Below are 14,189 nucleotides of genomic sequence, written 5' to 3' on the forward strand. Positions count from 1 at the left end.
AAATTTAGCAAGGTGCTGGAAAATATTCCTTTTTGAGCCATACTAACATGATAGCATCACACAGTTGAATTTACAGTCATCTGCACAAGATACACATCTTAATTTCCACTAAATCCCAAAGGTGGTCTATTAGACTGAGATCTGGTGACTGCAGAGGCTATTTGAGTACAGTGAACTCACTGCTGTGTTCAAGAAACCTTTGTGACATGGTGCGTTATTCTGCTGGAAGCAGATAAGCAAAAGATGGGTACACCATGATCATAAAGGAATGGCCATGTTCACCAACAATACTCAGATAGACTGTGGTGTTTAAATGATGATCAGTTGCTACTAGCAGGTTTTCTTGACCATGTCTAAATGCACCGAGTTACTGTCATGTCGTGTGGCTGATTAGATGTTTGTGATAAGCAGCTGAACGATTATATCAAACAAAATTGCGTTTCTCCTGTCCATGATGGCTCTGCCTCACCCTGTCATGTCGTGCGGCAACACAGATACATGTATATATAAATAATGCTTTTTAGTATTTTTAGTTTTCTTTAGTTGTAACAACGACCATCTATAAATAATGTCAAGGAATAATAAAACAGTTGAACAAATGTACAATATTAAACTTAATATTAATTAAGAAAAATAAATTAGCAACATAAGTTTAAATTTCATATTTTTTAATGACCACAAATCATGTTTTCATAGACGCTGATATCCTATAAAAAAAAATGTAATACTCCCCTTGGTGTTATGCTGCTTCCTGTTTTTACTCCACTACATGATGGATGCAATTATTGTAGTTTCGGCTCCACCCCATTTATTTTAAAGCTTTAGATGTGTATTATTTCGCTGATATATCAAGAAATCTAGCCATATATGGTGTAACAACAGGTCAACAACAGCTGCAACATTAAATGTATGAATCAATAAATTCACAAGTATTATACTATGATATCATTTATACAGATGATTCTTGAAAGTTTTACATCAACTACTTTAAATATGTTTTGTTTATATCATTGTTAGCCTACTTAAGTAGTATTCTAATTTTACTTTAGTATAAAAAAAAATCCAACTGATGGTGTGGATCGTAATTCATACTGCACACATGTAATCCTAACTGACCTCACTGTGTTTTGCCTTTTCGCATTGGCTTTGGATGCAGTGATTCACACCTGTTTAACAATAACAAACAAAATTGTACATAAAAACAAATGACTACGCTCCACAAACTGAAACTGTATATTTGTTCGACTGGCAAAGACAGAAATGCTGTGTTGCACTTACAACACAAAACATAGCAGCCAGCTTTTTGACATAAAACTGATGTGACAACATCAACAAATACTTCGCAAATTTGGCGTTCAGATTGCAAATATCAGACATGCCACCAAACACACAGTGATGCTGCGATGCAGGTGGCTGCAGAACACATTTTTCTCAATTAGTGTGAAGCATCTGTGTTTGTGTTATGCTGTACATCTGTGCGTGTGGTATTTTGTCTTGCGTTTAACACTTTGTGAGACTTTGTGGAGAAATATCTGTTCACGCTATCACATCTGAGACTTCACCTACACTGAGTGAGAGCAAGAAAAACAGCCCCACAAAGGCCTACAACAATTATAACACACAATAATTTATTTTCTATAAAAAAAAAAAAGTGTATTATGTAAAAATCATGTTAAAAAAAAACCAAAAAAAAACCTCAATGAAATTCTCTTGCTGTGTTCATGTATGAGAAAATCTCTTTCCCGCTCATGCCAAAGCCTCTTGCACACATGTGTCAGCTTGCCAGATGCTCATTCAAAAAAAAAAAAAAAAGGTTTTCTGTTCTGTGCCCGCTCTTACTTTAATTGAGGCTTTGCAAGCCCAAGCACTGCCTCTGTGTCACATGTCCTGGACGGGCAGCTTTCTGGGGCTTTTTATCAATCGGCAGGCTGGAGCAGTTCATCTGGGATAACACTGACAGTAAACCAAGCCAGGATTAGATTATATGATGCTACGCTAATCTAAACACACAGATCCTCAGCAAGTGTACACAGCACCGACTCTTCCTGCTCATTCATGGAGGATAAACAGTCCATATTTATCAATACATACAAAAAAATGTTCAAACTGCAACACACGAGAAGCTGGCTATACCAAAGAGGCTTAAACTTCCCTCGAAACAGTTTCCCTTCCCTACCATGGGCTGAAGGGCCATATAAAGCGATCATGCCCATATCAGGTACTGTAAGCCTCTTTCAGCAGGAAACCAACAAACTAACCCACCACTAGGAGGCAGTAGCATGTCAGAATATAAGGCATGTCTGAAGGCTACAAACTACTGCACATTCTTCAGGCCAGTGAAGCTTCAATAACATTAGATTTACACCATTTCTTACTGGCTATCCAAAAACAACACACTTTAATCAAATACAATGAAATAGAAATAAAATAGACTTTGCAGTTGTCTTTAGGTATTTTCATGATGCCATTTGTCTTTAAAAAATTGTTTTATTCCTTAAATATTTAAAACTGGGAAGGTAGTCCTCTGTAATGGCTGTGGTGGAAAGGCATGGAGTTAACTTACAGGGTGTGAAAGCTAAGGCTCAGTAGCCACAAGATCTATGAGCATCTTTCAAACGGCAAATCCCACACTGTCAGGACTCTTGGGAGAAATGTTAAGTTCAAGTAGTTAAAGGAGATTAATTCCTTCTTCCAAGGAAGAACTCTACATGCACTCTTACATTAGCCTCACATCATTCTCCTCCCCTTAATCAATGTCCAATTTGCAAAGCCAAAGAGAACATGACTTAAAATGTGCACAGCGTATACAGGCACTGCCTTGTGTGCAAAGTGGGTGAATACTCTACCACAGAGCACAGGGCAGAGCCCTTATTAGTGGGCTTTTTATTAACCGGGCACACCTCCACTGAATTTCCACTGGTCTTCTCCAGGACTGAAACGAGAGGTAGTATAATTGTGATATATTATGCTGGCTGGTGTGTGGTGTGTATTCCCTACCAGCTAATTGAAGTGAAGATGAACCAATCCAAGGGGATTGAAGAGCACAATACGCACTCTTAACAGCCACCATGGCTTCTAACAAAGCCTGCGTTAAGGAACAGTATGGACACTTAACTAAATGAAAGTAACAGCAGTTGTGCATTAGCTCGTTTTGGCCCTGTTAAGCTGTCTGATGGAAGTGAACAACCACATACACAGCTAAAGCAAAACGGGCAATTTCATTTATTTAACAGTGAATTGCAAAGGTCACCATCAGAAAGCAGATCAGGTTCTGACTGATACCGTTTAATTGTGCTTATTTTCCTCCCACCACAGAGTTCCATATTAACTCCCTTATTAATACAGGATATAAGCAGTTAATAATGACTGCTATTCTCAGGTTCTCGACCTGAATATGAAGACACTTTCAGCACATGATTGGTATTCTAAAATCGACCGTCACATCCTACTGCAGATCGACGCTCTGTTAATTTTATAACATGGGCTTCGCAGCACTTTATGTTGCTATTAAACACAACGCCCGGTAAAAATAAACCCATCCCAACGCATGACAGAGGGTTTTCTGTTCTTTTACTGTGCTGCTGTTAGACAAGTCCAGCACTAAAATAAAAAATGTCTTCGTTTTTATGAGGTGGAGATGCCACCTCTCGTGTCACCACTGTGAAACTGAAACGCACTGAGTCTCCCCATTTAAAAATAATGAAGAGCCCTGGAATCTAGGGCATCTCTAAATAAAAAAAACATTATAGGCACATTTTGTTTAAGGATAACAGCTCGCAGTGAAGCTGGATTATATGTTAAGGTGTTGTTCTTTCCTGCATCAGGTCTACATGCAGGATATTTAATAATCATTACAGAACATCAGCCAGCAGCCAGACCACTATTTCACAATCTTTCATCATCCTCATCAAGGGCCTAACGCCAACAGTCTTCTGGGGAGGAGATGAGGACACCTTGCATCATGAAACCAGACTACTTGGCTTGGCCACGTCTAATTCATTACACAGCTTGTTCCGTGTGAAATTCGCGAACCACTCTGCGCTTCTTAAGAAACCTTCATCAACTCAGAGATCAAACATTCACAGCCTCACATTACTTCACAGAGTCAGTGATTCTGGCGGGCATGTAAAAAAAAAAAACCTGAGGAAAACCAGCATTATCGAGTGATTCCTCGTGTTTCTTCTCAAATTTAACAAAAACCTTGCCAATGGCAATATCGATTGCTCTACTCTTTTAAAAGTCAGTGAAATCCTTAAAAATGTAGCAGTGAACACCAAGAGCACCCTGAAACGGTCACATTTAATTAATTGTAGTACTTGAGCACTCCTACTGTTACTGATAAAGAGTGTTGGAGACAAACTCGACAAAAATGGCAATTTGAAGGAAGGATAAATGTCAGTATTAGTGTGACTACTGCATTAACATTGTCGCTCAGCAATTTTTGTATTCCAGTGACACAATAAGACCAACACTGGAATAGTGTCGGCACGAACGAGCTTCTTTTTTGATGTTTTTAAAAGCAGAGAGGCAGAGCATCCAAAAAAGAACACACCTACAAAGAACTGCAATGTAATTTAGGTCACATCATCTAAACACGGTGGAAAAAAAAATAGGTCGTTATGTAATGCAGGTTAGGGTATTTTCCAGTCTGCTCATGCGAAAGTGTGTATAAGTGTGTATGGGGATATCACATGCTTTTACATGTGCATTTTTTTGTTCGCATGGATGTGAATGAGTCTAATAGATGGTACAGCACTGAGAGGTACCCCAGGTGCAACGCCTCGACGGACCAAATACTAATGAATGTGAAGCACAAACATGGAGAGTCACCGAGCCACAGCCCTACTCTGAGTCACTTTCACTCCCATTAGTTGATCCACTCTGCTGTGTCTGTGTTCCCTGAAACATCAGAGGAACCCAGCCCTGTCACTTTCAATGACGAGGGAACATTGACTGTAGCCGCAAGCAAGAGAGCCTCCGAGACTTGCTCCCAGTGATGGGGAGACGGTGGGAGTGATAGGAGGAGATAAAAGGAAGGTGGCATTCAATGACAGAGGGCAAAAAGGAATAGAAAGACACAAATGTGAGGATGAAAATTATTAAAAATAAGCGCAAAGGAAAAGCAATAGGGTCGATAGAGTGAGAGCTATAAGTTTAAGTTTATGGATATGGAAACTTACCAAGCCAGCTTCTGTTTAAGTAGACAGACACGAACACAGGAGGAACAGTGAAGAAGTCAACCACTGAGTTGACCTCCAGCCAGAACCACAGCTTGTCATTGGCTGCTATAAACTGTCAAAAAGAAAAAAGGTGACAACTGAAGGTTAATTTTGCACAAAACATCCTGACTTTGCCACAGCCCGCTCTTCAAACTGCTGTGTCTTCTTTTGACAATGCTGACTTATTATACACAATGACAAAAGCTTCACCCTACTTGCTGAGTCATGCAGTAATGGTTGTTGGTGTAAGCAGCTTATGAGTTTGTTTGTTTTTTTCATTCATTCAGGATGTCAAGCATCTGGATAGCATTTGCGCCATCGGAATTCTGCTCTTGCATGACAGCCATGCTGGGAACATCGTTACAGCAATGTCAGCTTAAACTAAAGGTACGCTGTTTGAGTAATGGGTGACTAAGGTAAAAGTCTGCACATGCATGTCAGTTGTCCAAAAGATTACTGTGTCTCAAAGTAACTGTTTTTTATGCCATCATAAAAATAAAATCAATAAAAAGCAGTAAATGAATGAAGTCAGATGCATTAAAGAGCCTTTTTGAAGATAAAACAACAGCTATATGGCTGTATTTTGTAGTACATCCATGTGCACAGCATATGCATGTAAAAAATGGGTGTGTGCATGCACCAGCTTACCCGCAGGCCAAAGTAAAGAAGGAAGAATACGTTGAAGGCCATATCAATCTGTAACGTGAAATCTTTGTAGAAGTTCTGGCAGGATTCTATAGGACTAGAGACAGAGAGAATTATCAGTTAACAGCAATTATCAGTCAGTAAATGTGAAATAATTTGATCAAAATATGGAGTTATAACCACTGTAATAAAACTGAAATCTCCCGTAATACTGAGCTCAATGCAATGATGGTGTTTTACGTCGACTGAGTCCGAGGAGTGAGTGGGAGGGGCGGGTCATAGAGCAAGATGAAAGACTTATGGCTCTAGCTTAGCTGTAGAGTCAATCGCATCTAGATGAAACGGCCGAAAATATACTGAAAGTGGAGTTTGCTTTGATGTGACAGTACTTTCAACACGCATAAATTATTCCGCGTCTGTCACACACAAATGTTCCAAAAGATAGTCCCTCATTTGAAGAGAATGTGTGGAGACTGCAATCACTGGGCTGGTGATACTCTTCAAAAAGGCAGATGATGATAAATGAGTTATTAACTGTCTGGTCTGTCATATGATCCATTTTCTTATTTACCGCGTGATGATTAACCATTAGCGAGTTGGTGCTCGCAACAAAAGCAATAACAGGCTCTGTGCCCACCCCATTCTTCACTTGGTCATGGGCCTATAGTATTTTGCTCTTGAGTAATGAGGAAATCCCACTGTGGGGATAAGCATGAATATGCATTACGGTGTGGCTGACTATAGGCGACCTTTTGGGAATGTATAGAGCGGTGAGGGAAGACACACTGGGCTATTACCACAGCACACAGTTCAAAGTCAAGTTAAATGTTTAAGTCTACATGTGTATGTAGGGGGCCCATGGGGATGCAGTGTATGAATCAGAATGGAGTTTACCACATAATGAGACCCCCAAAGGTAATGATTAGTGAAACTTAATCATCTTCCAGTTAACATCAGACCCTTGATCACATGATGCTTTTTTTTTATAATGGCTGACTAAGTAGAGAAGGAAGATTGCTCGAAGAGGATGATCCAACTTCTAATATGTGGCCTTGTTGGGCATATCCTAAAGACTGATGTGATCTTTTAGACACTGATGCTGAGTGCCAGGATGATATGGATTAGTCTAATTTATTCAGCAACTGTTTAAAAATCTAATCCTTGGAGCTAAAGTAATGGACCACCAGAAGTATCTCAAATTGAAGCAGCTCACAGATAATAAGTAAATAATAAGTATTTGGCATCCAAAATATTCATCCGCAAATCTTCTAACATCTACACAGTGAAACTCGCACAATGATTTAGAAGTTCAACCTTAGCTAATGTTTGCAGACCTACACGCAAGTCAGTGTGTTAACAAAGCACATATGATCATAAGCACACATTTATACACATGCAGATGGTGCATACTGAAGACACCATTTGGAGCGGTCACTGTGGAGTTTTCCCTTGGGCCCAGCTCTGGCCTAATTCTGAATAACCACTAAAGTCATGTGACTGACTCTTGACAATACAGAGAAAGCATGGCAGCAGCAGCAGGGCTCGTGTGGTTCACTGAATCTGCCGTCTATTCGCTTTAGAAAAACAACACAATGGTTACACAGAGAGCTCGTGTTTAGTCATTTTATAATCATCATTGGAAAGCAAAGCTCATCATTAACTAAAGTAGGGGGAAGACACAGTGAGATGATTTCATCAGTACAACATGGGTACAGTCCAATTATAGAGCGGCTGAATTTTAAACTCCATATTACGGCAATGTGAACAACAAAGGAAGAAAAACAAGAACAGACAGGTGACTTTTTTCAAGTCCACTGTTTTTTCCACCTTCTCCCTGCATTAGTTTTGCCAACCTTGGCTGTTCTTTTGTGGACATTTTTAAAAGCACAAATAAAAATGAAGCCACACTCCTAATACAGGTGTGCTAATAAATGGATTCGATGTACTGCAGTCATAGAGTTGAGTGCCATCACACGCGTACAAAGAGTTATCTTTTGTCTGTTAACATTAAAGCAACATTTTTTCAAATAATGTATTCCTTTAATTTAATCTAAAGCTGCACTAAATGCAGCAGAAAGCAGTTCCCAGCCAAAAAAAAAAGCTGACTGTGCACTACAGTACCTGAGCCTCACAGAAAGATACACAAAGCAGGAACTACTTGACAAACTAAGTGGAACATTTAGAAGCTAAAAGGCCAGAGAGACTGTTTTATATTGTGAGGCCAGGTTTAATATTCAGACGATGTTAAGTAGAAATATTTTTTCCAGAATTCTGCTAGAAAAATGTTATTTATTGAAACATGCAAATATACATGCAAATATCTCTTTTATGACCGTCTGCTGCCTTTTGTTCTGCTTTCTGTCAAGATGATCCCACACTGCCTCAATAATGTTGGGGTCCAGACTCTAGGGAGGCCAATCCATGACTGATAGTGTTCAATTTTGTGTTTTTCTCTCCAACTATGCTTTTACTGGATTGGCAGTGTGTTTGGGATCAATGTCATGCTGAAAAATGAATTGGATGCTGTCTGCATTCATAGTTACATGCATTTTGTCAACACCACTGGATGAAATCTTACTGTTTTTTTTAGTTTTTTTTTTTTAGGCCCGATATTTTGTCTTCCACTTTTCCAGTTTCCTCAGTTTTGTTGTAACTGCACACTGAGCACAATAGTGAGATAGCTGAGCTAATAGCTCTTTAGAAATCATCTTACTTGTACCAAAATACTATTGTACGCCTTTCAAACTGTGTTTTCTTTATACATTCAAGTAAAGAGATGGGAATATATTATGTGTTTTTGCGACTGGCTACTAGTAACAAAGCATGGAGACCATGTTAAAAATTACAAGAAAGTATGAAAGGAAATGGAAAGAAATTACGGCTGACCCAAGAATTTAGCACAGTATGTATTATACATAAACAAGCAATTCGTTTGTATTACAATTCTCTGTCTATCCGTCAACCATAGAAAACAAGAATTTACACAAGACAGATTTTGCGAGAAAAAGATGGCATTACTATTCAGTTTACTCCTGCTAAAATTGGATTTAAGGAACTCAGTAGGTCCTTGGCACAGAAACAGATGCCAGGTCATTATATTCCTACTGGGTGTAGCTCAGGAGGTATAGAGCAGGTCAACTACTGATCAAAAGTTTAGCGGTTCGATCTCTGGCTCCCCTAGTCTGTATGCCAAGTATCCTTGGGTAAGATACTAACCCCAAGTTGCTCTCAGATGCATCCATCGGAGGATGAATGCATGTGAATGTTAGCTAAAAAGCACTGAAAAGCATAGAAAAAAGTGCTGGTGTGAATGGGTGAATGTGGCATGTCGTATAAAGTGCTTTGAGTGTTCCATGAGGGCAGAAAAACGCTATATAAGAGTCCATTTACCATTTACTGATTCTGATGAGTGAACTCTGAGACACCCCTCCTCAAACTGACCCCTTGCAATTCAACAAAAATTTCTTCAGACATGGCATTTTTAAGTTAGGGGATTTATAAAGGATAACCTAAGGCAAAATTCATTCATAGCATATAATCCTAAGTAAGAGAGCAGTGGGCGACACCTGAGAACAAGCTCCAAGTTACTGTGCCTTGATCAAGAAAAATTAACCCAGCAAGTTTCTTCCTGTGACAGAAGGAAACCAATGAAAGCCTGGAGACAACATGTAAACTTTAAAAGTTGACATTACTGTCACGTTAACACTTTTAGTCACACATACAATCAGAACTGCTCCCAACAAACAGATGTTTACATCTGCGCTGTAACTGCAATAATTTAATCAACCGATTTGCACTACAACCTGGTTTGCCTCTTATCTGTAGTTAATTTTATTTAATTTTAATAACTGTACAGTACTCTGTTTATAGTAACCATTGTCCTTAATGTAAATATGTAAGAAAAATTGTGTATGTTTCTGTTCTGTGTCCTGTTTACCGTTTGTTGTATATGTGTCTTTCTGGCTGCTGTTACAACCAAATTTCCCCTTGTGGGACAATTAAAGGATTATTCTATTCTCTCTATTCTTCTATTCTACATCTCCAAAAGTTGATTCTGTTCATCTGGACGTAGCGTTTTGTTGGAGAAACGTTTCGTCACTCATCCAAGTGACTTCTTGGATGAGTGTTTTAGTCACACAGCTCAAAAGTAGTCATGAAATAGTTAATGAAGCCTTAAAGTTAAATGTTAAGGACAAAAGCAAATAATTAGCAACAACTGTGGCCTGACAAAACTCAATTCAAAATCCCTTAAAAATGGGTTCATACTTGAGAATTCTGCAGCCATGTCAAGGTGCCACTGCATGTGCCTTCGTCAACGTCACATGTTATCAATTTGTCATAGGATAAAAGTGGGTTGCCCATGAATTCACTCATTATTGACCTGAACAACTATTCAAAAAGATGATAAGCCTTTTAATTCTGTTATGCATTGCCCAGCAATAGGATGGGCGCTTCTGTTATTGAACCCCACTATCTGTGTCACCATCCCACACAAAGAGTGTGTAAGACAAGACAAAATCCAGATTCCTGCTTTCAATGTCATTTCACACTCTGCAATCACAAGGGATTCCTGGCCACATGCTGCCAGTGTCCTGCAGAAAATAGATCTGCCCACCACAGGTCTTATTACTCCTTAAGCTCTGCCACAGCCTGGGGTTACACCATCGTGCCTGACAGGAAGAGGAGACGAGAGAGAGACGGAGCAAGAGGAGGGAGCAGGAGTGGTGGGAGAGAAAGAAAGACAGCAGCAAGACATGTAGAGATTAGACAAGGAGAGAAGAAAGGTTGTGACATAAGAGGGAGAAGAGCCGAAGATGTAAAAGTGACAGCGGAAAAACTCTTCATCTCCAACCCCACTGTGCTTATTACCTAAACTAGGACTAGATATGCACATGTATACACACGCAGAATAACAATTAGGGGCAAAATCTCGCAGGATATTAAAGGTAGAAGCATCAAAATCCTCTGATCCCCACCTAACCCACCGCAACATGGGCCAGACAGGCAAAAAGTCATTTGCGTCTCAAGGGCAACAGAGTATGTTGATGATGATGATCTAAAAATAGTCCCGAACACCTTCAGTCCGTCAGCAGGACCCAGTCATTCGTTAGCCTGCACATGACCTTGGCTAGCTGCAGGAGCAACAGCAAGGTTTCTCCCTGAGGAAACAACAACAACACGCTACTGCTGACATGACTAATGCTTACAATCACCGTGCAACACACACCAAATCTGAGTCACTCTTCATAGACGAGAAATGTCGCACTCTTTGTTTTAGATTATTGCATTTTCTGAGTCTCATTTTTTAAAAGTCATCAGGTGTTAATAAATGTGCTCGGATGTGTCGGGGATAATACCCAAACGTCTAATAGCTTAGGTGCAGCATTTCTCCAGAGGACAGCACATGGAAGCGGCACAGCAGGGAGGGGTCTGTGAAGCTGAAAGAAGGCCAGGTTGGTACTCTGATTGATTTAGGTCAAGGCACCATTACTAAAATAAGAAATACTTTAGCAACGACAAGGGCAACGGACAAATAAAATCCCTCCAGGGAAGCTAAAAATAGACAACTCAATTTTGTAATGTGAGTGCAAATGACTTGCCTCCTGCTGCAGGCGTATCCTGTATTAAGACTTTATTTTAGTCTCAAGCTGCCTATGAATGAAAATAGCTCACCTTTAAAAGAAAGCACAATTTCATATAATGCAAGCAGCAAAAAGAAAAAGAAAATCAACAGGTGAGTGCATTTTTAATATACTGCAAAGCCACAAAAGCTAAAATACATGAAACAAGAAATTCTGCTTTTGAACACAAACTAATTAAGAGATAATAAACTGTGGTTATTCAGAAAGTGTAAGTCTTTATCTGCTCACTGATGAAAGTCGTCAAGCAATTAAGTCGGCTGTGCTGAGTCCTACTCCTATTTGGTCTCATTTCAGGTCATTTAATCAGGGCATTATCACCTATTCATGTAAAATAACCTTCTTTAAGGACACAATATTAACTCCTTAATGCCTAGTCAATTTTAATGCACGAGATTTTGCACGTTTTTGAGGCTTCTACATCACCAGTGTGATTTTCTTTCCCCCTGAAAGGGCTAAATAAATTGCACAAAACATTTTGGAGCAATAAATTGTATTAAGAAAAGTGCCAGATATAGCAAATATCACAAAAAAAAATGAAAATTAATATTTAAAAAATTAATTTGTCACATGGTTATCAAGAATTGTCAGGGAATTATTTCACTGAGTTTATTATATAACACATATATAATATTTATTGCAATATTCTTATCAAAAAGACATTTCTCCTAAAACTCAGAAGTAAGATTCGTTTAAAATAGTTTATCCATTAGAGAGAAAAACTATTATTTTAATTCTATCATAGTTTAATTCAGTTTCAGATCATTCACAGTAAGTGATAGAAAACTTACTTTGTGTGTTCAGAGAGTTTTAATGGTCTGAAAAGGTAAGATTACAATTTTTCCAATTTCTTGTCTCTCCATGTTAGCCCTGTAATAGACTATAGAATATAGAATACCTTGGGTGTCACCAAAGGTCAACTGGGAGAAGCTCACGATCAATAGTCATGGGAACTGTTGAGAGCAGTTCATGGTATGTGTAATTTTGTACCAGTTTGTTTTAAGTTTTTTCTAGATGAGGACCAATCAAGAAAAATGAACATTTTTTTCCCGATATAGAGTAATCATTTTTGTCTTCTGGGGTATCTCCCATGCTGTGTCTAAAATAGCGCTCACTTATAGAACATCAGGAGAAGAAAAAAGAACATCTTTGTTTATTAGCATCAACATGGCAAGATGTAACCATTTGTAACAGCAGGTTTCCATGGTAAATTTAAGCCTCTTAAGCTCAAATTAAGTTTTTTGTTGCTAATGCACAACCAAGTCCTGCAGTGGTACTTCTGAGTAAAAAAAACTCATAAAATATGTATGTGGGGTAATCAGGTTGTTAGTTTCTAACTGTTGCAAATCAGCAACGTCTGCCTGGAGAGGGTTAACAATCAAACTGACAAAGTTTCAAGTGACCTGGCTAATCATGTGTCCAGTCATTTCTTTCATTAGACCTTGATCGTGATGCAGTGCATGCACGGGATTCACAAGGTAACATTATAATAATGCTTTAGGACTGTTATGCTATATTGTCACATCTATAGCTTAATCGAAAGTGAACCAGGAATATTTTTCAGACTCTTTCTTAGGCCACACGCAGATGACAAAGGCAATTAAATAGCCTAATTTTAGCAGTGTAGCAGAGAGGCTCCATTGTGACCAAAGAGTGCTGTTACGTTCCACAACATTCACAAAAACGTTGTTGACATTTAATAATTTCTCATAGTTTTTCCTTTTCATTCAAGTGTTGATAATCGCTCAGTTATCGGGCAAGAGAAAATCCCCCTAAGAGTTTGGATAAAAATATTGAAATGCCATTTTTGTCTCAAGTGGGAGAGATTTTGGTAAATTGATGAAAATTGCATCTTGATGGGAGTCATTTTTCTTTTTACCCTGCAAGTTGTGGATTAAGTCTGAATCCACTTGGGAATGGTGTTAACTATGACTTAATCATACTCATAGTTACACAGTCCTCGCTGATCCATACAGAAACAAAGCTATTCCACCCAGACACAATCAGGTGTTGCAAACACCCAACGTCCTTTAATAGGCTACCCTTCATTGTGACAGTCTCCTGTGCTTGCCTCAGTGCTCAGCCATATTTCTCACCTTACCCTATTAATGAATAATCAGGCACTGCTTCTTTGTGATCACACACCAATGATAGAGTTACGGGCACCAGATGCTGCTTTTCAAGCCTCTTTGAGGCAAAATTGAGTCTGTATGCTTATACAGACGGGCACCTCTTCACATTAACGTGACTGTGCAAGCATGCGCATGCAGAAGCATGCATGTGTGACATGGAGGGATCGAGAGAGGAGAGAATAGAAACAGAAGTGGAGCAGGAACAAGGGCATCCCTTTAAGAGCAGCCTGCAGAGACTTTGTCCTACATTCCTCTTTGTTTCATGGGAGCACAGAGGAAGGGGAGAAAAAAAAGGGATGAAGAACGAGGGATGGGCCAAGGTATTAAAACAGATTCAGATGTGGGCGGGAGAGGACGCAGTATTCTCCCATTGAAAACATCCCCAAAATAGCATCAGTTTGGCAAGTGAAGTCTGCCGCAGAGGAAGAGAAAAGGCATTGCCTTATCATCCATTATTATGTGCACTGTGGTAAACAAGCAGTTTGAGAAAATAAACAGATGGACAATCTTTTTCATTAAAGTTACATTACCATTCATTCGGGGGGGGGGGGGGG

General features: G+C 39.2%; 1 protein-coding gene across 23 annotated transcripts in view; it reads right to left on the reverse strand.

Annotated features, from left to right (window-relative positions):
* Nucleotides 1-14,189, reverse strand: part of kcnma1a (potassium large conductance calcium-activated channel, subfamily M, alpha member 1a) — a 150,236-nt gene that overhangs the window by 56,957 nt on the left and 79,090 nt on the right. For all 23 annotated transcript variants that reach the window (XM_005744753.1, XM_005744751.1, XM_005744749.1 and 20 more), the window contains exons 4-5: nucleotides 5,868-5,961; nucleotides 5,181-5,292 (exon numbers count right to left, since the gene is read on the reverse strand). In XM_005744753.1, the coding sequence (XP_005744810.1) occupies nucleotides 5,181-5,292; nucleotides 5,868-5,961 (206 nt within the window). The remainder of the gene's footprint in view (nucleotides 1-5,180; nucleotides 5,293-5,867; nucleotides 5,962-14,189) is intronic.

This window comes from Pundamilia nyererei, unplaced genomic scaffold (assembly GCF_000239375.1).
Source record: "Pundamilia nyererei isolate P.nyererei 1_Seehausen unplaced genomic scaffold, PunNye1.0 scaffold00149, whole genome shotgun sequence".
Taxonomy (NCBI): domain Eukaryota; kingdom Metazoa; phylum Chordata; class Actinopteri; order Cichliformes; family Cichlidae; genus Pundamilia; species Pundamilia nyererei.